A 25,497-nucleotide genomic window follows, 5' to 3' on the forward strand; every position below is an offset into this window, starting at 1 on the left:
TTTACCTCCATGCACACTGTTGTGAAGGCACTAGCCACACATTAACTATAACTTGCGCCTTTCTGTTTAAAAAAAAAAAAAAAACATTTTCTGATTTGCTTATAACCTTTGATCTTGTGGGCAGATTTGTATGGAACTTTGCAGTCTTATAACTTGGTTAGCTAAGTTTCAGCATTCAAATTTTCCTGAAGATCCATCCACGAAGAAAAAATTATTAAGGGGGAGAGGTTAAAAAAAGGTGTATAAGTTCCTATTTCAGCTCCCAGAAGACCTTTTGCCAAAAGATAGAGCAAAAAAAATGCTGAACAGATTCCCACCAAAGTTAGCACGAAAGTAGAACTTTGTTCTGGAAGTGTTTTTTTTTTTTTTTTTTTGGGTGTAAATCCATTTAGGAGTCTGAGAGATTTGCATTTAAAAAAAAGAAAAGATGCTGGTGGGATTTAAAAGATTAACACTGTTGTATATATTTGTTAAAACATCACAAGTCAATCTTGTCAATTGCGCGTTCTAAAATCAACTCAATGTGATTGACAGGATTGAGGCTGAAAAATGATTTTGGCTGTCCTGTTGAGCGGACTCGTGAGTTGCACTCTAACAAAAATGTATATACAACCTTTTAATCATTTTTATTGTTTCTGTGGCCTCCTCATCCCTGAGGTAACAAAGGTAACGCTGCCTGCTTACAAATTTTGTAGCATCTGAAGAGGAGCAAAAGATGAGAACCGCCACGCTCACTGTTCTGTCTTTGGCTCCCGGGAAGATTCGTAGTGTGCCTCCTCCTGTTCCCTGTGCTCCTTGATGAGGACACCAGGGAGGTAGGACACACAACAAATCCACTTCACTCTTCGGTGTGTGAACAGAGGGCACCCAATAAAGAAAAGCATACTGGGTCCCGCACTGGCACAGGATTGTGTCGACTAGACAGGGAGCCGGCATGGACCGAGGGCGCATTGGAACTCCCCAGTGTTCCCGAACATAAAAAGAGTAGAGTGCTTGATTGGAAGCAGCTGTACACTTAAAAAAAACACCACAAAAAGAGCATTTTTTCTCGGTTAGTGGCACAAGAGATGTAGAGCTTCAGGCAATCGGTTGTAGAGGCTCTATCCTTACGGAGTTGGGGCGAAACAAATTGCATATTTATTCTTGTGGTTCCCTAGGATTGAATAGGAGCACCACCACTCTATTTGAAAGTGTTCTAGGGACTGCCAGGCCTACATGGGCCCCCTATTTACCATTCTGGTTTATCATCCTAAGTCTCCAAAGGGGTTGAAATGATGACCCAAGGAGAGGTGCATGTTAATTTTAAGCATTTCAATAGCTTGTAGTTGAAGGTATAAGACTTTTGAAGTACAGGGACTATTATTATAAGGACCTAATACATGCAGAAAAACAAAATAATTAAAATTATGTAATCCTTTTTGACATTAACAAAAAACATTGCTTTCATTAGTGAATGCCATTGCAAGATGGAAATATCCCTGTAGGTTAATGTTGTTTGTATTGGTTAGTGATGATATTGTGACAATGCTAGTATTCATGATTTCTATAAATATTGTTCAGCATATTTGGGAGATACTGTGAATATAAGGTTCAGGGATTGCAGAATATCAACAGCTGGAATGTATCAGCACTGATTTTTCTACTTGCCAATATGTATTATATTTATGAATAAATGGCTAAAGGTCAGTCCCCATACCCAACACCCGCTGTGCACGGGCATGCACAGAATGGGTTGATCTGACAAGGGTGGTTTGGAGCGAGGCCAGGCCCTGCTGCTCGTGACCAAAGAGTGTGTGCAGCGTGGGTTAGGTGGAAACGCGGTTCGGCAAAGGACCTGCCTGGAGGCCAGGCCTTGCAATCCATGCATAATAGGTGATGAAATTGAAGCACATTATTGCAAAAAAATACAATGAAATTCACTGAAAAAACTACAGGTAAAAAGTGACTTATGGTTCTAGCACAAAACCATCAACCTACTGAAATATGTTATGGGTAGCAGTGCACACAACAGACGCTGTAACTCGTACCTCCCACCCTGTCACTATGTTTTTATCTTGATCGCACTTTTGTTTGTTTCTTTACCTTAGCCAAATTGGTGTTTTGAGCATAGAGGGTGGTGTTACTTACAGCATATGCTGTGTGAATTGCTAAACATAACTTTTGATCTTCAGTGGTTTGACAAGCTTAAGCCAGAACCATAACTCATTTTTATCTATCTATCGATCTATCTATCGGTCTCTGTCTGTCTAGCCACACAGTTTTTGGTATGCAAATATTTTAAAATTATATATTTATAAACACAAAAAGATTTTGTAAACACCTATTTTAAGATCCTTATTATATATATGCATACACACACACTGTTTTTATGGACAAATATTTTAAAGTTCTTATTATTTACCTATTCTTAACTGTGATGTATGTTCCCTTGCAATGTGGTGACTCCTTATGTATAAGCAGATAAACCTGCATGTGATGTAGTGACTCCTGATTTAGTGTTTGCAAAGTAATGACCCCTGTTGTAGTGGGGATCTAGCCTAGCTTCTTATGTAGTAGGGATTTAATCGAATCACACATTTTATTGTGCCCTGTTTCTAGTGTCAAGCCCCCGCATGGAAGGCTGCAAAGGGTTCACAAAAGTAGATGGGCTTGGGGAATGTTTTTATTTCTTATGTATGGAAAAGTTGATGTATGTTCACTCTTCTAAGTTCTTCTCCTAACTTCACATTGAATTTATATAAAACACATTGTTGTATGCTCACTCTGCCCTTTTATATGTTTATTAACAGTCTGGAATTAGTAGTTGATCCATGGATTGAAAAACTCTGGGCTGCCCTGAAAAATGAAGCCATGCTGAGGGAAGATAGAGGAGATTCCACTGATGACACACAGCATGTAACAAACGGTTTTGTGGCAGACCGGGACATGCAGAATGCAGCCAGTTTGGATTGGCACATGCAGCTTCTGAGAATAGCGCCTTCTGTAGATACTCCATCACTGCAGAATCTGGTAGACATTCAACAAGGCAAACCCAATCAGGACTGTGAGCCTTCCCTTGCCTGGTCCGTCCCTCCTCTTTCACAGGCCGCCTTGAATATCCCTGCTCTTCCTCCTGCTTATTTAGATGTGCAGCTTCAAAATGCAGCCAACGAGGTAAGAAGAAAGAGTCTGTGAGTTCCTTTATTGCCAAAAGGTAGAGAAGGCAAGCGCACGCCTAGCTGTTGTTTTTTTTGATTGCTAGCAGTGAATCTCTGATGTGGCTAATATGTGGGCTAGTTGGTGAAAATCCAAACTTTTAAAGACTACGTCTTTATCAGAGGAATAACTATACCCCTCAGACCATAATGAGGCTGTTAGAAATGGAGTCTCTAGTTGGCAGAGGTATACACCTTTGTCCAAGTAGGGACCACAATCCTAGTCATAGTAAGTCACACACAATCCAAATTATCCTGTGCCCACCCTCTGGTAGCTTGGCACTGAGCAGTCAGGCTTAACTTAGAAGGCAATGTGTAAAGTATTTGTGCAATAAATCATACAGTAACACAGTGAAAACACCACAAAAACACCAAACCGGATTTGAAAAATAGATAATATTCATCTGAGTAAAATAAATTCAAAACGACAAAGACTCAATAAGCACCAGTTGAAATATCACTTTTGAAATGTTTAAAAGAGTCTTAATCCTTAAAAATAAACAGTTGTCTCTTTGTTACACACAGTACCTGGTTTGTATCAAAAATAACGATGCCCGGAGACTGCAAGGCAGGATATGCCTGGAAAAATAAGGTGTGTGTCGGATTTTCCAGCGTGGCACAGACAATGCGTCATTTCTTTCCATGCTGCAAGGGGTTTGAGTCATTTTTTGGCACGCAGTCTTGGTACCTCACTGCGATGAAGGGTATTTTGATGCCCAGGGATGATGCAGGGACAAATCCTTGATGCGCTGGAAGTAAAGACGGGCGCTGCATCGATCTGGTTGACGATGCGTCAAATTTTCTGATGCAACGCAGGCGCTCCGTCGAATTTCCACTTGGGAAGTCGGGCTGTGTCGTTCCGGTCGACTGCTCAGTGATTTCTAGGTTGCAATGCAGGCTTTGCGTTGTTTCCGGCAGGCGGTGCGTCGATTTTCGACGCACAAGGAGTTTCCTGAAGAGAGTAAGTCTTTTTGACACTGAGACTTCAGAAAACAGGAGGCAAGCTCAATCCAGGCCGTTGGAGGGCACTTTTGGGGAAGGCAGAGTCCTCCTCAGCAAAGTCAGAGACCAGCAGGGAAGCAGGGCAACAGCATGGCAGCAGTCCTTCTCAGCAAAGCAGTCCAGATGAGTCCTTTGGGCAGCCAGGCAGTTCCTCTTGACAGGTTGCAGGTGTAGGTCCAGAAGAGTCTTGAGTTGGTGGGGTCAGAGATCCAGTTTATATACCCAAAAATGCTCTTGAAGTGGGGGAGACTTCACAGAGTGGTTTTGAAGTGCACAAGTTCCCCTATAAGTGCGATCCTGTCTGCCAGGGTCCCAGTAGGGGGTTTGACAGTCCATTGAGTGAGGGCAGGCCACTGGCCTTTGTAATGTAAGTGTCAGGCCTTCCACCCTTCCAGCCCAGGAAGACCCATTTAACATGCAGATGAGTGCAGGTGTGAGTGAGTGTCCTGTGTTTGTGGTTGTCTGGGTGAAATGCACAAGGGAGCTGTCAACCAGACCAGTCCAGACGTTGATTGGAGACAGGCTGTAAGGCACAGATGGTTTTTAAGTGCAGAGAGATGCTCACTTTCTAAAAGTGGCATTTCTAAAATAGTAATATAAAATCCAACCTCACCAATAAGCAGGATTTTCTATTACCATTCTGGCCATACTAAATATGACCTGGTTACCCCTTTCAGGTCAGAATCTACCCGTCAAAAAGTATATGAGGGCAGTCCTAATGCTAGTCTATGGAAGGAGCAGGCCTCACAGTAGTGGAAATAGAATGTAGGGGGTTTTCACTTCTAGGATATAAAACACATATGCACATGTCCTAGCTTTTACCTACATTGTACCCGCCACTATGGGTTACATAGGGCCCACGTTAGGTGTGACTAATATGTAGTAGTAGTAGTAGTACAAAACTTTATTCGACTTTCAAACAAGTCATAAAAGTAACAAATAAAACACTTCTATATATAAGAGCACAATAAATATAGTAAAATAGTAAAAGAATAAATAACAGTAATAAAAATACATGTCATTAATTTGTCCATTCGCACATATTTAAATAGCCTAGTTAGATTGGCATCAGTACACCCATAGACTTTCTTGCAGTTATTACAGAGCATGAAAAATTTGCCAGAATTCCACACATTTCAATAGAAGATAAAATCTGTAGGCTAGTGTACGCAATACGACACTGACGCAAATTAATCGATCTTAAAAGAGGCATAAAAAGGCGCTTTCCCTGGTTGTCATAAAATTTACAGAAGAGGACCACATGTATCGTAGTTTGGGGTGCCTTTGTGTCACAAGGACATACCCCTAAGGTTGTACTCCAGTCGTTCATGGTCGGAAAGGTTACTAGGCGATGGAAAGTATCTAACCTTAATCTTGTAAGAACAAAACGATACCGAGATTTTACCACATTTACCAAATATGGCTGCATGCCCTTTGTAGACAAGATTAATTGGTTAGACATAACACTGCGCTTTTTTTATTCTACTTCCCATCGCTGTTCTTCTAGATGCTTCAGTGTCAAGGCCCTCAATTCCTTCCTAGTAATTTTTTCCAGTAATTCTGGATTTGTATAATATTATTTACTACCCATGTTTTCAAAAAAGGTCATAATATACCTCAGTCAAGGGACACTTAGAGAATATGTTGACGCCATACAGTCAGATAAGATTGCCTTATTTAATCCAGTATGCTCCAGAGGTCCAAACTTTCTGCCATAATAACAATGGCTGTATCTTTATTAAGTCAGCTAGAAAGGAGACCCCCAAGTTCCACGTGACTAATATACGACAATGTGCCATTTGGTACCATTAACAAGTATCTCAGAAAGTCATTTTCCACCGTCTGGATCAGGTTGCAATTAGTGTACCCCCAAATACCTGATCCATACATGGCAGCCGGAATACACTTGGCTCTATAGATTTTTACCATATTCTGCTGGGTAATCCCCCCTAGCCTTTTTGAAAAATCTTTCAAGGCCGCCGTTGTTTTGATAATCTGGTCTTTTTTCGTTTTCACACAATGTGCCCAGGAACCCTGTTTATCAAACGTTATGCCCAGGTTTGATGTTCAAGCTATATCAACTTTCCCCTCTTGTATAGTAATATTATAGGTGTACCCTGTTTCCTCCCACAATTCATTATAAAAGTTTTAGAGCGGTTAACGGTGAGTCCCAAGTCTGTCATAAAAATTATACAAGTGGTTAAAAGTTTTTGGAGGGCTAATGGAGTCCTGGCCATGAGTATTGCATCAACTGCATAGAGTAGCGCCGGGACAGCACAGTTACCTATTTGGGGAAGATCTTTACATTTACTTATCAGTTCACGTTCTAAATTATTTATAATAATGAGAACAAAAGTGGGGGATAGTACACAGCCTTGGCGTACTCCTCTATGTATGCCGAAAAGCCTAGTACATTCCCCTCTTATCCCATACCTTACTCTTGCTCTACACCCTGGGTACAGGTCCCGTATAAACTGAATTATTGTTGGTTCTACCCCTATGCTATTTAAGATTTCCCATAACTTCCCATTTATTACGCAGTCAAATGCTGAAGATAAATCTATAAAGTCCAAGTACAAATTACCCTCCCTAATCCTTGTATTCTTCCCAATTATAATGCTTAGATTCAGGCCCTGTACCACCGTACCTATTCCTGTGCGGAAACCATACTGTACTGGGGATAAAATGCCATTTTCTTCTGCCCATGTTTGAAGCCTATTCAAAATAATTCTCCCCGCTAATTTAGCTGATGTATCAAGTAGGGAGATTGGCCTATAACAAGCTGGGTTAAGGCGATCGCCTTTTTTACATACAGGGACAATAATAGAGTCTCGCCACGATGATGGTGGACCTTGTATGCAGAAAGCCCTCAATGTCTGCGTCAATAAGGGGCCCCAGAGTTGCATGTTTGCCTTATATAAGTCTACCGGAACACCATCAGGGCCCGGCATGTAGGAAAGGGGGAGTTTAAGGCTTGGCAAGTACTTTTAAATGCCAAGTCGAAGTGGCAGTGAAATTGCACACACAGCCCTTGCTGTGGCAGGCCTGAGACATGGTTAAGGGGCTATTTGGGTGGGTGGCACAATCAGTGCTGCATGCCCACTAGTAGCATTTAATTTACAGGCCCTCGGCACATGTACTACACTTTGGTAGGGACTTATAAGTAAGTCAAATAGGCCAATTGGGGATAAACCAATGGTACCATGTTTAAGGGCAAGAGCATATACACTTTAGCACTGGTTAGCAGCGGTAAAGTGCACAAAGTCCTAAAGCCAGCAAAAACAGTGTCAGAAAAGTGGAGGGAGGCAGGCAAAAAGTTGGGGGATGACCACCCAAAGGCTGTCAGGTCTAACAGAGGCCACACAGGTGTGATTTATTATCTCTCAGGTGTTAAAAAAGTAAAGGTTTGCAGCACCAGGACTGAAAGCATAGCAGTTGAATTGAGTACAAAAGTTCTGTAGCAAAAGTAGGTTAACAATGCAACAGATAATGTGTGAGAGCCTGGGCTTTGTTTAAGGATTACATTTCCTTTCACGTGCCATGAGACATGAGCTTGGCTCCTGGTATAGTTTCCTGAGGTTGTACTAGTTCAGTTAAGCTGTTAACAAGGGTTGCAAATAATTGGCATAATATTGGCTTCGATGGAGGTGCAGATGCATCACAATGCACTATTAAACAGTTACTGCAAGCATAAACAATCGTTACACATTTTTGTTCAATCATGGATCGCAGATATTAATCATTGGCTTGAGGACAATGTGATAACTGAACATTTCAAGTTTATAAACAGCACCAGGACCTCTGGCAGGGTGTGGAGCAGAGTTTAAAATTTCCTACAGGGATTACTTGAAATCCTTCAATTTACTAGCATCATCATGCCTCTCCAAATTTGTGTTTTCACTCTTGTGTATCTCTTTTAATAAGACTAGTTCTTCGGTATCATTCTCCACGATTTGATGGAATCTAATCATGTTTTCTAATGGAGGACTTGACCTCTGTAATGACATGTATTCACTATCTATCTCTTAGCAAATTTAAATATCTGTGTGAAGGCTAACCAGCACAGGATGACAATTACTTCATTTTGCTTTCAAACTTTATCAAATAACAAAGTGTGCCAGGGTCAACATTAAAAGCAATACAAAACACCAGTTACTAAAGGATAGTATGTTACCTATTCATGAATTAATTAATAATTTAGTATGAATGTAAACGTGTTCCTAGTATAGTGAATAAAATAAAAAGTGTATCCTAAACCAAGCATTCAGAACAGACTGACCAAAACAATAACAAGTAGAAGGACAAGCCAATAAACATAACAAGAATGCACCTGAAACCATATCACACATAGGGGCTATTTGGGAATTGAAAACTTAAAGTGTAAGCAAAATTGTTTGCATTCCCATAAAACATGTATTCTGGATTGTTAATTGTTTTCACCACAGTTTAAATCTTGTTAAGCTTGGGGCCTAGTTCAGAACGTGGCAGATGGAATACTCCGTCTCAAACCTGACATATATCCTGTCTGCTGTATTACGATCTCCTTTGGATAAAATGGGCCCACGTACAGAGTTTTGTTGAAGTTTGGTTTGACTTCATTACTTATACTGAGTTGGGTACACCAAGATCTGAAATAAAACTTGATATTTTTGTCCCCACCCAAAGTAGAACAGCTTTAGACGGTATTATCCATTTGTGTAGGAAAGAAAATCAGACAAGCCATGTACTTTGATAGGTGAATAATTTGCAACATTCCAACTAAAGTGAGGATCTATCTGATGGAGGCTAAAATGAAAGAAGGAAATTTGTAGATGATAGGTGAAAACACAGAAGCATTGTTGCAGTGAAGAGCCTTTCTTAGCAAACATATCTTAGAAGTAAAGCACATGTTGAGGCCTACCAATCGCAAAAGAACTGTTCATGATTAGGAGCATCCTAATTTCTCCTAAACAGCTCTGTACACTTTCAACCCCAAGTACAGCCATGTATTCCTGAGCTGTCCCCTGTTGCCACTTACATAATTACACAATCTTGTTGGAGTTAAAATAAAAAAAATGCCTGAGATCACTTTACTGAATAGGGTGATTATCAACAACTCTACTGCTTCCATTTTCTCATGATATCTTTCTAAGCAAAGAGACCAAGAATCTGAAGGATGCTTCATGTTTAAAAAAAAAAAGCTAGAAGGGCAGAGGCAACCTTCATGGCCGCCCAGACGTGATCTGGAGCTGCTCCTCAGCATTCACATATTTTGAGCATGGTGGGAGCTTCCTATCGACCCCCGGTTTATGGGAGCCATGGGGACAACCCAGTAGACCCATATGAGTGACTGGATGGGGACTCCCGTCGTCCCGAGATCTGTAATATAGCATCAGAGAATCTCTTCCAGGCCGGGCCGCGGTCGAGAGGAACGGCCATGGCTCGGAGCAACATCTAAGTGCGGCGGGCTGAGCCCCGGAATTTTGATAATCTGGAGCGGCCCTGGAGGCCTCCGAGTGGGCACCCCACTGCGCCAGTCGCCTGCGGACTACCGCTGGTGCTTGTGAACTCCCAGTGCCCTCAAGCTCCGTTGGGGACGCGGCACGCAGAGACCTCGCACACCCTGAACTGGCATAAAATGGTAAAGAGTGAACTTAATATGTGCCCCGGGGACCCGCAGTCCCACGACCCTCATGCTCGTGACACCAGCCAGCCTGACTCCTTTTCCTGACCTCATGATAGTGGTCGACCCAGGTCCAGGCGAACTCCTTGATGTTTTTTGGTGAGGCCAGGGCTGCATGCTGCTGCCGGCCCCGTTAACCTCCCCTACTTAATCTATGGCTGCAACGACACAGCCTCGTGGTAGCATACAATTCAGCAGAGGGCTCACGAATCGGCTGAATGGACACTTGTTTCCCAGCAAACCCTTGAACTTGAATAGGACTGTGACATGAGGCTTTACCATAGATCTGCCATTATATGCAAGGATACTTTAGATGGTGGAGTAAGACTACGGCTATGGACACCCACCCTTGGAGCCATACCGAGAGTTATGTTAGCAGCGGCAAGACCCTTTCAGGGCCTACCTACAGATTGCGGGGCAGAGTCAATTCTGAGCAGTGGGGGAGACTTTGCTGTGGCCTGGCTTTGGCGTACCTGGGCTGTTTTGATCCCTGTGGGGGTCTCCTCCAGCCCCCTCTATGCCATCTAAAAAAGCCCAATCGAACAGGGTATCCAGCTGTTTTCAGAGAATAACGACCTGGTGTTCACAAAAGATCTTCTCGAATCATTTTGTGACTTTAAGAGAGAACCTAGAGAAGAACTCAAAATGGATCTTGCATCCTCCCTGGATACTTTGCGCATGGACCTTAACACCAAATGATTTTAAAATATTGTAGGATGTCGACTCAGTAGGGAACGCGACGCTAGTCCTCGAGTTGAAATGTCAGGCTCTAGAACAACAGATGGTCTGGGCAGTAACAGCAGCCAACACCACAGAGAATCACCTCTATGCAACAATGTTAAAATGTGAAGATTTATAGAATCGATCATGCCGCGAGAACATATGGACCGTAATCTGGAGGAGGGAGTGGAAGGTCCTGACCTAGAAGCTTTGGTTGTCTGATTATTTTCCAAGCTCTTTGGCAACAGTGCAGGAGTGGTCAACCTTGATCGAGTCCATTGCGTCGGCTCGAGGTCACTAGGCGAGGGCAAATGCCCAAGAGATGTTCTGGCAAAATGTCATTCTTTCAAAGTAAAAGAAGTAATTCTCCAGGTGGCGAGGGGACGGGAGGAGGTCAACTTTCAGGGGGCGACGTGCACCCTTAATCAGAACATAGCACCAGCCACCCTGGCACGTTGACAAAAATTTCTAACAGTGACTCAGAAGCTACGGATAGCACATGTTCCCTACAGATGGACTTACCCCTTTGGATTGACCTTCGATTATCGAAATGCCACTTATCATTTTAGTACAGTCGAAGAAGTGGCAGAGGTTTTGGAGGTTTCCCTGCCATCTTCGGCCCAGCCTAATGACGCTCTTGACGACGGCATATGGCCAGGAGTGTCTGGTGCCAAGGATAGCCAGTGGCTGCCACAAAGGCCAACCAAACGCTCAGACAGCAAGGGAACTTCTCATTGATGCACTAGGAAGGGGTTGAGGAGTCATTACAGAGGCCTGTTTCTTGACCCTGCGTCCCCCTCCGGCCATCGTCTGGTTTTACTTGACCCCGTCCCACACATGGCAACACAGAAGGAGGTCGGTGCTTATTCCTTTTCTTCTTTTTTGAACTTCTCGACTGGGCCCATGTGGGCGCTCCCGCTGGGGAGCATAAGACTCATGAGTGGGTCAGGGAGTGATGCATCACCATGCCCATCTAACTCTCAAAAATTTATCTGAATGTGGACAACGAATCAACCAATCAAGGTTACACGTTTTGATACCAATGGTTTTCAAATGATTGGGGATTCTTATCTCCATTGATTTTTTTTTCATTATTAGTTGCTTAATACTTGTTATCCTGGGAATGAGGGAGTCTTATTGTGTGAGAGGGGGTTGAGCGGTAAGAGGAGAGAGGGGGGTCTGTGGGGCAGGGGTGCTGGGGAGAGGAAAGCTGATTTGATTTGCTCTGCTTGAATTTCTACGGCTTGAAATATGGTGTTAACATTAACTTGGAGCATAAAAGGTCACAATTCACTAGCTAAACACCACGAATCGTGGAAATACCATTTGGGAAGGTGACATGACGTAGTTGCCATCCAGGAAACACTACTTAAACTTGGGGAGGACCATCGGCTAACCCACAAGTCCTAACCCCTGGTGTACCGCTCCTCAGATGAAGCATAATGGAGCGGCACTCCTCTTCCACTTTTCCTTGAGATTTCAATATAAATACAAAAAGATATAAGGAGGACAGGGTACTATTGGTTAAAGGTGACTTTCTTGGGAGAATGTGCACCATCAGAGCTGTATATGTCCCCAGTACATGCCAGACTCCCTTCCTCCAATCCCTCCTTTCACTCTTGAGTGAATTTGCCGAAGGTGACATTCTTCTTATGATGGATTTCAATTTAGTTTGGGACTCTAATCTAGACAGCACCTTGCCACATAGGCCAACCGCACATAACTTTCCCAAACACATTAAACATTCACTCCATTTACTGGGCCTTATTGATGGGTGGAGAACACTTCACCCTAATGATAAGGACTGTACCTTCTTCTCGCATTCCGATAATTCCTATTCGAGAATTGATCACATATTTTCATAAGCCAGACGTTGGAAAGTCTTATGTTATCAGCCACAATTCGCCTCATGTCCATTTCAGATCACGGTCCGTTAGAGCTGATCCTGGATTAGGCTCCCCCTACACCTAAGCTTTGTCAATGGTTCTTCCTGGCCTCTCTTATAAGGGACTGTCTTATGCATGATGAGCTTTGCACAACTATCAAAGAATACTTCCCACTCAATAACCCACAAGGCATGGATCCCTTTAACAATTGGGGCGTCTTTAAGGCAGTAATTAGAGGAAAAAAAAATTTCTCTAATGATGGTGCTTTCCAAACAAAAGACCCTGAGCGGCTGACTCTTGAGACAGAACTAAAGACTGCCGAACAGAAAAATAAGGACAATCCTACACTTAAACTTCAAAGAAAGGTTACGGCGAGTAATGCTATTTACCCTAATAGAGCAGAACACACTTTATTTCAATTGAAATACGCTACATATGATTGGGGAAACAAAGTGGCCTTGCGCTTAGCCCGACAACTTTGCCTCAAACATGAGGAACATTACGTTGGCTCCTTTATCAATGACCCGGAAGTCCAGAAAACCACTGAACAGGCTAAAGCAAAAACTTTTCACGACTTTTATAGGGAGTTTTATACATCTGACACTGCTGATAATTCACTACAAACTAAGTATCTAGAAGAGATGCAGCTACCCCAGGTGTCCAAAGAACAACATTTCGACTTGAGCAGCCCCATTACAGAAGAAGAAGTCCGATTAGCAATATCTCCTCTTAAAGTACAAATTACCCCCCCCCCCCCGGCCTCCACAGACTAACTGCCCAATTTTACAATCATCTCTGATCTAATTCCACACCTAACACAGCTTTTTTATCTTATAACATCAGTTTGCAAAGTCACGGTGTCTATGAGTGAAGCACTAATCACAATAATTCCCAATAACAGAAAGGACCCACACCGATGCACCTCATACAGGCCCATAGCATTACTGAATCTTGATTTGAAACTGTACTCGAAAATACTCGCATACTCAACTGTCTTACCCTGTCTTATCCATCCTGACCAGTCGGGTGACAAACACATGATAATTTGTGCAGGATCATCCACCCAGTAAAGAAGGTCACTAGAAAGTAAATTCTGTCCGTCCAGTTGGCGCTAGATGCCGAAAAGGCCTTTGACCGGGTGGAATGGTCTTTTCTTTTCCGCATCCTGCAAAATGTTGGGTTCCACAGACAATTTATAAAGATGATTCAAGCTAACTGTGCCGCCCCTCTCTCGCGAGTAATAGTCAATGGAGTAGGCTCTAATTTCTTTCAGTTAGAAAGGGGCACGCGTCAGAGCTGTCCTTTCTCCCCCCTTTTTTTTGCTCTGAGTATAAAGCCATTTGCTACTAACTTTAGGACAAAGCCCGAGATCCAGGGGATTCCCTTTGGCAATAAGGTCCATAAGATATTGCTTTTTGCGGACAATATTTTATTATCACTCACTGCTCCCCATTCCTCTGTCGAAGTCCTACAACATGAGCCAACTCAATATGAAACCGCCTCTGGCTATCCAGTAAACCTCCATAAATCATTTCTCTTAAACCTCACATTTCCCTCATCTGCATTGAGTCAGTTGGCAGAATCAGTTCCCTTCACTTTGACTAAAACACACCTACTCTACCTGGAAATTAAGTTTACCCATAAGATCACTAATCTTTATTGCTTCAACTTCCCTCCTCTTCTCAAACAATTGGAAGTAGATCTTAAACGTTGGGCATCTCTCTTCGCTTGGCAGGCTCCATGCAATTAAGATGACAATCCTGCCCCACGCTCTATATTTTTTTTTGTCAGGGACTTTCTATAGACCATTTTTTTCATCACTCTGCTCTCTTCTCATATCCTTTATCTGGCAAGGTCGTAGAGCGCAACTTTCCTATAAGACGCTTAGGCTCCCAAAACAGCCAGGTGGATTGGTGCTCCCAGACTTTCTATTGTAGTATACAGCAGCTCAACTATGAGTGATCCCAGAACGGTCAGCGTCAACTTCTGATAAGCACTGGTTGAATATGGATAGGGCTGCAACAGGCTGCTGTATATGAGAGGGTATGTGGAAAACGAAGACATATGCCAATCTTAGCACTCCTACGAGAACCACTCTTAAAGTATGGGATCTAATAATTCAGACCCAACATTGGAAGACCTTCCCTTCTCCCTACATCCCCATTCACTTCAATCCGGCCTTTCCGCCAATGCTTAATCCAGGTCCCTTTGATCTCTGGAGGAGTGGAGGTTGCCTTACCATTTCCGAACTTTTCCATGGTCAGGACCTTCTCACGTTTGAAAACTGCCTACGAAACTTTAGCTCCCTATCCTCAGAACAATATTGATTCAACCAGCTTCAGCACTGGGTCCTCCGCCAAACTATTCGACAGGCGGGTACAACGGATTGAAAAATGTGTTAGACAGGTACAAAGCTTCAGAAGGGTCCTTTCTTTTCTCTACACACTTTTACTTACTACGGTTTCAGAGCCATCACCACATCACACTAGTTTTTGGTCTGCAGTGTTGGGGGATCAGATCTCCACTAAACAGTGGCAGAAGCTATGGGGGGGACATTGCTAGATATAATCGTTCCCTTGGAGTGAGAGAAGCACACTATAAACTTTTAAATGAGTGGTACTTATACCCTGCAAAATTGAAATTGATATATCCCGATTCTTCAGACCTATGTTGGAGGGACTGTGGCCTATTAGGCGATTTTAACCATATTTGGTGGGACTGCCCCACTATCAGACCTTTCTGGAATGAAATTCTTGCACAAATCAAAAGATTTTTGGATTCCCGATCCCTACCATGATGGGCTTCACCCTTTTGGGCCTAAGGGATGAAACCCTTAAACATCAAACCATGAGTGATCGCGCCATGTTAAGGCTGTGTCTTGGAGCGGCTAAGACCACCTTGGCGGCAAACTGGAAAAAAAACACTGCCCGCTGCCTCACACAATGGCATGCCCGATTATGGCAGGCACGGACTATGGAAAGATTGGCTGATGTACCGACAGACACACACAAGAACATTGAATACAAGTGGGGCCCACTTGTCCAGTTCCACTCTGTGGGTCTCCTTCTTACAGCCTGCCCATCGCGCACAAGAGCTCTCCACCTCTTAAATATTTAAGGAAGGACCCCCACGCTCAAACCTGCCTCTTCTCAAATAGCTCTTACTGGCTCATCCCTACTGCACCTCTCATGACCCCTCGAGGTCGGCTTTTTGCAGCGTACACCCAGAGTTGAACGTTTGAAAGACAGTTGTTTGGGGAGGGTGGAAAGAGGGGGGATTAAATCCGATATTAAGCATAAGGTTCTATGACATTGTATTTGGAGGCGTAATGTGGTTTCTCAGGCATTTACGTTACTGTATCGAGCTGCATCATCTGTTTTCTGTATCAGCATTGCCTTTCACAGAAGCACAGATACGGAATCTATATGATTGTTTATTTTTTTGCTCTTCAAATGCCTCTTAAAACTCAATAAAAACAGTGTGACAAAAAAAAGAAACAAGATGACAGCAGGGCTACTTAGTGACATATGTCCAGTGAGAGAACTTAGGGCAACTGCTCCCATCATTCCTGCATATTGTGTTTATTCTCTTTTCAGCTTTGCCCTAGTAAGAGGCCTGGGTAGGTTAGTTTAAAGCCATGATGGAATCTGTCACTATAGTGAACCTTCTTAATTTCATTAATTGATTTAGGCACAAATATCCCTTAATAATAATATTCCCAAATCGCATTAATACATATCTAAGTTACTGAAACCCTGAAATTTTTACTTTGATCATGTTTCCAAACTGTAGATCCAACTAACATTTAACTTTAATTTAGCAAAAGAATTAACAAATATTTTTTGTCTGATCCACAGATCTGAGAATCTACCACAGAGCTCAGCCCCAACCCTCAGTGTAAAACTGCGAATGATCACTGGATCTGTAGGTTAATTAAAAAAATAACATGCACCCACTCACTTGTATGTATGGTAATTATATGTTACTTTACGTTAAAATCCCATAGAAATTCACTGAAAAAACGAAGGTTACCGAGATACAGTTTATACAGTTTTGCAGCACACAAAGGCAATAGGAAGTAGGGAGAAGAGGCACCATCAAAGAGTTCACAGACGGCAGGTATTTGGGGTAGGCACAGCACACGAGGGAGAGAGCAAGAAAACTCATTCATTCTACTTGTGTGCTGAAAGAAAAAAGAGGTCCTCTAAATGGGGAGCAGTGAAGGATACAAGTTGTCCATTCAAAAGGAGAAAGAGACTGTGTTTCAAGGGAATGACACATGCTGGAAGAGGAAAGAAAGCCATCAAATAAGAAACAAGCAAATGAAAATGACATGAAACACCACCAATGTTAGGCAGTGGTCAAGCTATAAGCCCAGAGAATTTTAGAGAAGCAACAATGCATATAGAAAACATAATCCTGGGGTTTTGATACTTATTGACAACCAGCTATTCTTCAACTTATATATTCTTGTTAGGACATACATCTTTGTTGCAAGCTTCACTGCATATTAGTTGGTACTTCTCCTTCTAATTTGTGTACTATTCATGAAGGATTTTTTTTTGCCCTGTTAGAAAATATTGATATTTGGATTTATAATTTAATCAGCTTTTTCCTAAACATTTTTTTATTTCTAGAAATCCACATTTTCTGTATTGAATTCTGAGCCGCATTTCCAGGTTCCTGTCACAAAAGCAGAGCAGCTAACCATGCCAGATGCGGTAAAAACGTGTTTGTTGTTGGAGCTCGATATTTCGGTAGGTTCAAAGATGGTTAGTATTTTTTAATAGGAAAAAAATATGAAATTGAATGAAACAGGGTATATGCAGTTAAATCATCGAGCACTGTGCACTTGCAAAGATCTGATGTTTTGCATTTTGACCCTCTCTCCTGAAACAGCATTTTTTTCCCTTGTCTCTTTTCTAGTTGCAGAAATGGTAAAATAGTCAATCTTGAGTTGTCCGAAGTCGGTGCACTTGGTTTTTCACCAGCTTCTCTTTTCAAGGGCCCAGGGACTGCATTAGGCACCACCTGGCAGGGTAGGAGTCTCAGCAGAGAGTAGAGGAAGTCTTTGATGGCCCTGAGACTTCAGAACAGAGGGCAAGCTCTATCCAAACCCCTTGGAGACACTTCCCAAGCAGGGATATACCACAAAATCCAGACTTTGTCCTCTTTCAGTCAGCAGCAGCGCTGCAGGCCCACAAGTAGCATTTAATTTACAGGCCCTGGCTATAGGGATACCCCTGTACAAGGGACTTATAGATAAATTAAATGTGCCAATTAGGTGTAAGCCAATCATACCAACTTTAGAAGGGAGAGCACCTGCACTGATACACAGTGGCAAAGTGCTCAGTGTCCTAGAGCCAACAGGTCAGAAAAAATAGGAGGAGGAAGGCAAAAGGTTTGGGGATGACCCTGCAAAAAAGGCCAGGTCCAGCACAACCCCCCCCCCCCCCCCCCCCACCAGCCTAAAGCCAGAGGAGACCAATGAATACCTTGATGGGCTTCCCTATTTGGGGACTCTGGCCCACAACTGCAGGGGCACACTCCAGTTCTCTGACACTCTGATCCCAGCTGGGTTCCTCTATCAGTGCTTCCCAGGCAGCCTAGGCTAACCCACTGGAGCTCCTTAGCTGCTAGTGGCCAGAACCAGGCTCCAGGCCATCCAGGGGCCTCTGAAATCTCACTCAGTGGAGGGCAGTAGCCCCAGGTGCATAGCAACCTCTATCTACTCCACTTTCCATCAATTCAGGAGTTGTACCCTGCCACTGATCCACCAACCTAGGGTCCGCACCCATAGGCTGCACAGGGGCTAGGCTCTCCTCCCCCTCCTTCTAGGTTCCCACCACCTTCTCCTAGGAGTGGTACCACCAGAATCCAGAACTGTCAGGACGCTGGGTACAGCTTTCCTGCACAATTCTCCTGCCAGCTCAGGGTTACCACCCTGCAACTGGCATCCCGACCCAGGGTCCGCACCCTCTGATTGCACCGGTGTCTGGCGTGAGTCTCTCCAGCCCCCTCTCCAAGAGATCTGCACCCCCCACCATGGGAAGTACCTCTAGAAGATACACAAGCTGGGTGATTGGGCCAACCGCCCCCCATCAGGTCAGAGCTTACCCCCTGAACCTGACCACCCAGCACAGGGTCACCACCCTCAGACTGACCACTGCCTGGCAAACCAGGACTTCTTGGGGAGCACACCTACCCCCCACAAGGGAATCACCTTCCCTAAGGGCTGCACTAGAGTCTGGCTGGCGCTGGTCCCCTGGCCTCCTCCCATCTGCCAGAGCCTGGATCCCCCACAGCCCAGAAATGGTGTCACCCAGGTCATTTCTGGGGTCTGACTTCAGAGCTGACGCTCCCGGTTCTCCACTGGGGCTCTCAACCCTATTTTTGGATTTCCCCTGCCTCTACTCTGGAGTAAGATCACCAGACACCAGGTCTGGCTGAACGCTAACATCAGCCACCCGCCCAAGTTCTCCTGGCATTATGGGGTCCCTCTCAGCAGATGGCCCTATGGTGCAGGATAGGCCTTCCCCTCCTAGCTTTCACTCATGGAACCAATCAGGCTCTGGGATTGGGGCTTGGACACCCTGAGACTCAACCCACCCCCATTCCCTCTCCTCTGAGACCAGAAATGGTATTTCAAGCCCATCCCACCACACTGGGACCTTCCTTTCCCACCTCACCTGGTTGAGAAACACCTGCCCACTCCCTTTAGGAACACCCCCAAATGCCTCACCAGACCCTCTGGCACTCACACAGAAGCCTGCCTCCTTTGCAAGCACCCTGGAGTCAGAGGGCTCACACAGTGACAAGTGTTAGCGTAGCCCTGAAAAACAGCAACGAAGCAGGTGCTCTCTGACAATTAAACAGCCCTTCAAAATCGTCTGCTGTGCTACTCTTCACTCATCTATCCAGTGCCATGCAGCAATCCTCCACAAACTGCCCCTGAACCTCTTACTGTATTCCTAAGGGGTGAAACCATACTTCTTCATCAATGCATCCTTCATAGGGGGATACCCCTTCCTGTCGCTCCCTTCCAGAGCCAGTAGGGCATCCCTCCCCTTCTTGGGAATATAGCTTCCTAGGCCAGCCCCTCAATCCTTCTCAGGGATCCTGCATGCTACCAGAGAAACCTCATATTCCCTCATTCACTGACATATGTCCCCCCCCTCCTGGAACCTAGCTACCACATCTGTGGGCATGTGGGGATTGTCTCTGCCACTGCACTTAACATTGCTGCCACCACTGGACTCCACCTGCACCGCTGGTGAGTCAAGACCCTTCAGACTGCACTCAACAGCAAATCTCTCTCTCTGCCTCTGCTATCCTCTCTTGGACTAAGGTCTTTTCTACTTCAGCCTGTCTCTCCTCCACAGCAGTTGCACTAGCTGCAACCTCAGGTCCCTCTTTTCCCACCTTTCTCTAAGCTCATCAGGTGACAAAGAATGAGAAGTGACACTGCTCCTTACACTGGAACCAGCAGGGGACTCCCTATTACTGGGGCCTTCCCTGTCAACTAGCTTCCCTGCTCAGTCATTCTCACCATCCTGGTCAGTCTCTTCACCACTCACTAGGGATGAAGTCTGGGCGCCCTCCCGTTGGGAACCCTCACTGCAATCAGGATCCTCTGAGTATCCCCTAAGAACACTCCTCCCCTATCACTAACCTTTCAAAGACATTCTGAGATTTCACAAGGTCCCCGCTGTCTGGTAGTCCCCTTTAATTCCTCCTGCGTGTAAAAAGGTAGGGGTCCTCAAAGTTAAAGGTCGGCCCTATTTTGATAAGGTACACTAAACACAAGTGTGACAAGCAAATACCCAAACGTAAGAACTGAAAACAGTAAAAATGACCAATGAGAGTAAATCAGGAGAAACAAAACGCGATGGTATAAACACCGTTTTTGTGATGGAACAATGAGTTACAATGGTATTGTGCAAGCGCAAGTCCTTTCCCACTGCTGCCACCAGTGTTAGAAATGGGGATTCTGGTTGGCTAGGGTACGCACCTAAGCCAGGCAGAACCCACCCACTCTTGTCATGGTGAGGGAGTTACACACGCAAGATAACCCCTGCTCACCCCTTTGGTAGCTTGGCACGAGCAGTCAGGCCTATCCCAGAGGCAATGTGTAAACCGATTGCACAACACACACAGCACATGTGATGCAGTACTTACACCACAAAGGAAACAACACCAAGTTATGTAAAAATAAACTGTATTGCACAAAACATCATTAGACCAAACACAACATGTCAGTAATACCCTGCTACACAAGCAGTTGTCAGAACAATACTTAGTTACTGGTACTGCAAAAGGCAGCTGTAGTCATGACTGGATATTCTGCAACATAAGCAGTAGTCAGGAAAACAATATCACTAGGAATGCAGATATCATGAGAGACACATGTCACTGCCAAGGTCAAACAGTATCATGAATGTACACAGTAGAAATCATATAGCTCCAGTATCACCATAACATCAGGGCTGCACACATCATGGAAAACACATGTTATCAATAAAGTCAAAAGAAGTATGAAATGCACAGTGACCATTATATTACGCAAACGTCATCAGACCATCAGGAATGCCCAAACCTTGACGCTTTCCTTGCCTGTTCACAGGCCAAGGCCCTGGGACCACATAGTGGAACTCCAGTGCTCCTTTAATGCTAAATGGGGTCCTAAAACCAGATTTGCAGGGACAGGGCCTCCGTTGAGGTTTCCCTCCTGCCCAGCAAGCTGTTTCACCAAGAGAGAGGGAGGTGGGGAAGCACGTGTCCCCTCCTTTCCTATGGGGGCAGGGAAGGTCACTGGACCTATGAACGTTTGGAGTTCTTACGCTCCTCCCGCAGCGAATGGGGAAGAGGGACTTACCGTCACCTCCCCGCATCCTGCTCGTGGGCTGCTCGTGGGTAGATTGGGGTGGGGTAGATTGGGGAGGGTTAGATTGGAGTATGATAGATTGGGTTAGGGTAGTGTAGATTGGGGTGGGGTGGGTTAGTTTGGAATGGTGTGAGGTATATTTGAGTGGATTGTGGCCGATTGGAGTGTAATGCTGTTGATTGGGGAGGGGTAGTTTGTAGTGGTGTGGGATAGATTGTTATGGAGTGGGGTAGATTAGATTGATGTAGAGTGGGGTAAATTGGGGTAGATTGGAGTGGAGCGGGGTACATTGAGGCAAATTGGAGTGAGTTAGATTGAAGTGGGGTGGAATGGAGTAGATTGGGGTAGAGTGGGGTAGATTGTAGTGGGTGGACCAGGGTAGAATGGAGTGGGATATGTAGGAGTAGATTCAAGTGAAGTGTGGTAGAATGAGGAAGAGTGAAGTGCAGTGGATTGGGGTAGAGTGGAGTGGGGTAGATTGGGGTGGAGACAGGTATATTGGAGTGGGGAGGGGTAGAGTGGAGTGGGGTAGATTTTGTGGAATATGGTAGAGTAGGTTGGAGTTGAGTTAGATAGAGTGGTGTGATGTGGAGTAGATTGGATTAGTAAAGGTAGGGTCGATTGGAGTGGAGTGGGATAGTTTGGGGAAGAGTGGGGCAGACTGGAATGGAGTGTAGTGGGCTAAATTAGGATGAATCAGAATGGGGCAGATTGGGTGGATTCGAGTAGGGGAGATTGGAATGGAGTATGTTAAATTGGAGTAGGGTAGTTTTGAGTTAGGTAGATGTGAGTGGAGTGGGGTAGACTGGAGTGCAATGGACTGGAGTTGGGTAGAGTAAGGTGGGTTAGATTGCACTGGAGTGGGGAGGAGTGAGGTGAAGTGGGGTCATTTGGGGTAGATTGGTGTGGAGTAGATTGGAGTCTAGTGGGGTAGACTGAAGTGGAATGCAGAAAAGTGGAATGCAGTAGATTGGAGTGGAGTAAATGTGGTAGATTGAAGTGGGTAAGATTTGGGAGGGGTAGATTGGAATGGGGTAGATTGGAGTAGGGTTGATTGTGGTGGAGTGGGTTAGAGTGTAGTGGAGTAGATTGAAAGGGATTGGGTTATATTTGAAGGGAGTGTGGTAGATTGGAGTGAATTGGAGTGGGGTAGATTGGATAGATTGCAGCGTGGTTTGGAGTGGAGTGGAATAAATTTGAATGGAGTGGGGTATATTGATTTGGGGTAGATTGGAGTGGAGTGGACGGGAGTGGGATAGATTGGAGTGGGTTGGATTGGGGTACGTTGGGGTGGATTGGCTTAATTTGGATTGGAGTGAAGTAGACTGGGGTAGATTTGAGGGGACGGTGGTAGATTGGGTTAGATTGAGTATAGTGGGGTAGAGTTGAGTAGATTGAGGTAGAGTTGAGTGCGGTAGATTGGAGAGGGGTGAATTGAAGTGGTGTGGTGGATTTGGATGGGTAAATTGGGCTTTGGTAGATTGAAGCGGGGTAGACGAGTGGATTGTGTGGAGTTGGTAGACTGGGTGGATTGGAGAGGGGTACATTGAAGTGGAGTAGATTGTGGTGGATTGTAGCGAAGTTGAGTGGGGTGGGGTAGATTGTGGTACATTTGAGTGGAGTGGAATAGGATAGATTGGAGTGTGGTAGATTGGAGTGGGGTAGAGTGGAGTGGGGTAAGAGTTGTAGAGGGGCTTATAGTGGGGTGGAGCGAGGTGTTGTGTCGTGGAGTGAGTGGCGTAGATTGGGGTGGTGTGGAGTGGAGTTGGGGGTCAGAGTGTCTTAGAGTGGAGGAGCATAGAGTAGAGTGGCACGTCGTAAAGTAGAGTGTCGTAGAATGGATTTAGTGTGGTTTAGAGTATGCATCGTGTGGTAGCGCACTGCCATTGCAGACAACACATTTTCAGTTGAAAGATAAGACAAAGGTTTAAAACTTGTTTGCAGAAAGCAAGTTAGTAGAAGAATACAGTAAGCATGGTTTGGGCAACAGGAGGGACAAACTCAACATTGACACCCTAAAGCAAATAAAGATAGCAGATTAAAAGCCTGAAAATGTGATTTACAAACCACAAAGCCAATGGTAAGCAACAGGGAAAGTGCATTCTTGGGCTGGCTTTCTGAATGTCCCCAAGATGCTGTTAGGCTTCGACCTAAAAATAGTTAAATTACAGATGCCCTTTTGCCATAACCTGTTACTATTATGTTTATGAAACTATCTCTACATGTGAGTTAGCCTGAAAATATGCAACAGCCACCGTTTTACAAGAGTTCTACTTGCATTTTCTGAAATATTCTTTCCTTCAATTAGAAATGTATGCTAAGCATATGTATAGGCCAAAGGAAATTAATTTTTCCTTTTTGTGTTTTTTGGCGAGTCGGATCTTATATGACTTTAACATGCTTGACCCAAAATATAGAAACCAGTCTTTACTTAGCAATAATAAACATTACATGACTTTGAAGTGGTGTTCTATTTGATAATTTTGGACTGTTCCTAGCAGTTGTGTTGAATTTCTTATATAGTATTGGTAAGATTTGAAATCTGTACTTTCTCTTTTAATACTAATACTTTCCCCAAAAATTTTTACGTTGCAGAATACTCCATTCATGTACCAGCCTGGAGACTCTTTCTCTGTAATGTGTCCCAACCCGGACAACGAGGTGGATTTACTTCTTCAACGTTTAGGACTTTTGGAGGAAAAAAATGCCCAAGTCTGCCTATCAATCCTTCCGGGCACTAAAAAAAGAGGTATCCTTTTTCCTTATCAAATAACTGTTATTCACAAAAAAAAAGTTTTTCTTGTTCCAACTTACTTTTTCTTATATATTTCTTTTGGGAATCCATATTCAAACTCTGCTTCTTACTATTAAAAGAGGAAGGGAAAAATGCTGGTACTCTGTCATCCTGTCCCACACTTTTGCGATGGCTGGGCGTTGAATGGGTGTCATAACAAGGGATGGAAATAATCTTTACATTTTTTGGTACTGTATTTTTCTTATTCAGATGCCTATCTGCATTGTCACTTTTCAGGAACTTTTCATTTTGAATGGTGCTGTCTTGCACTTACACTGCCTTCCTTCCCTGAAGTGGCAGGCTTATATACATTTTCATCTTCTATTGACTAAAAAAGAAATCATTAGTACGCTTAAATAGTGCATTGGATGCAACAAGCAGTTCAGTGCGCCTAATACACCGAAAGCCTGCATTTCACATATGTGAAGCTTTGTGTGGTGATGTTGTGCACTCAAATGGAGACTTTCCTAGCTAACGTGAAGGAAAGCTTTAATTTAATTAAAGGCAAGGATGTGAGAATTATATATTTCTTTCTTTGCTTATTTAAACTTATTTAAACTGTGCAGCCAGTCAAAATTTAACTTTAACACAGCTGGGGGACCATATGTACCATAAGTCAGTAGACAAAAACTGTGTGAGGTCACAACAGTTGTAACATAACAATCATCAAGAAACAGCCTTTCTCTTTCTTCCTCTGATGCAGTATATGTTTTTCAGCTAAATTGCGTTCTCACTGATAAAGTTTATGCTTTGTTGTTCTTATATGGGAAGGTAATTAGATTTGATAAAGTCCTTGCAACATCACCTTTGAATAGATGTGAGGAAGTGGATTATTAGTTTGGGTGGATGATAGTCTCCCACAAGTAATAATGTCACTGCTTTTGTTAGGTCACATAAAGTTTTCAGTACTTTAAACCTGAGCTCAACCCCTGGTAGTTATGGCACAAAGCAGGCGGGCATTTTAAACTTTAGCACAAATTGTCAACTGTGGACATCTTGCTGTGCTAGACTAGCACAAAGGGACAACCTTTATGTATTGTGCAGTCAGACACAAGACCCAGTGACTTGGGGTGGGGTGACTTGTGGGGCTCTGACCATGTTCTGTTACCCAGAATCCTTTGCAAACCTCAAATTTTGGCAAACAAAACGCATTTTCCTCACATTTCGATGACAGAAAGTTCTGCAATCTGAGAGGAGCCACAAATTTCCTTCCACGCAGCACTCCTCCAAGTATCCCGATAAAAATGGTACCTCACTTGTGTGGGTAGGCCTGGCGCCCGCGACAGAATATGCCTCAAAACACAACGTGGACACATCACAGAAAACAGAGCTGTTTTTTGCAAAGTGCCTACCTG

At 44.0% G+C, this 25,497-nt stretch overlaps 1 protein-coding gene across 1 annotated transcript in view; it reads left to right on the forward strand.

Moving 5' to 3' along the window:
* Positions 1-25,497, forward strand: part of MTRR (5-methyltetrahydrofolate-homocysteine methyltransferase reductase) — a 543,648-nt gene that overhangs the window by 108,995 nt on the left and 409,156 nt on the right. The window contains exons 5-7 of the mRNA XM_069219713.1: positions 2,790-3,153; positions 17,102-17,221; positions 23,944-24,097. Of these exons, the coding sequence (XP_069075814.1) occupies positions 2,790-3,153; positions 17,102-17,221; positions 23,944-24,097 (638 nt within the window). The remainder of the gene's footprint in view (positions 1-2,789; positions 3,154-17,101; positions 17,222-23,943; positions 24,098-25,497) is intronic.

This window comes from Pleurodeles waltl, chromosome 2_2 (genome assembly GCF_031143425.1).
Source record: "Pleurodeles waltl isolate 20211129_DDA chromosome 2_2, aPleWal1.hap1.20221129, whole genome shotgun sequence".
Lineage (NCBI taxonomy): Eukaryota > Metazoa > Chordata > Amphibia > Caudata > Salamandridae > Pleurodeles > Pleurodeles waltl.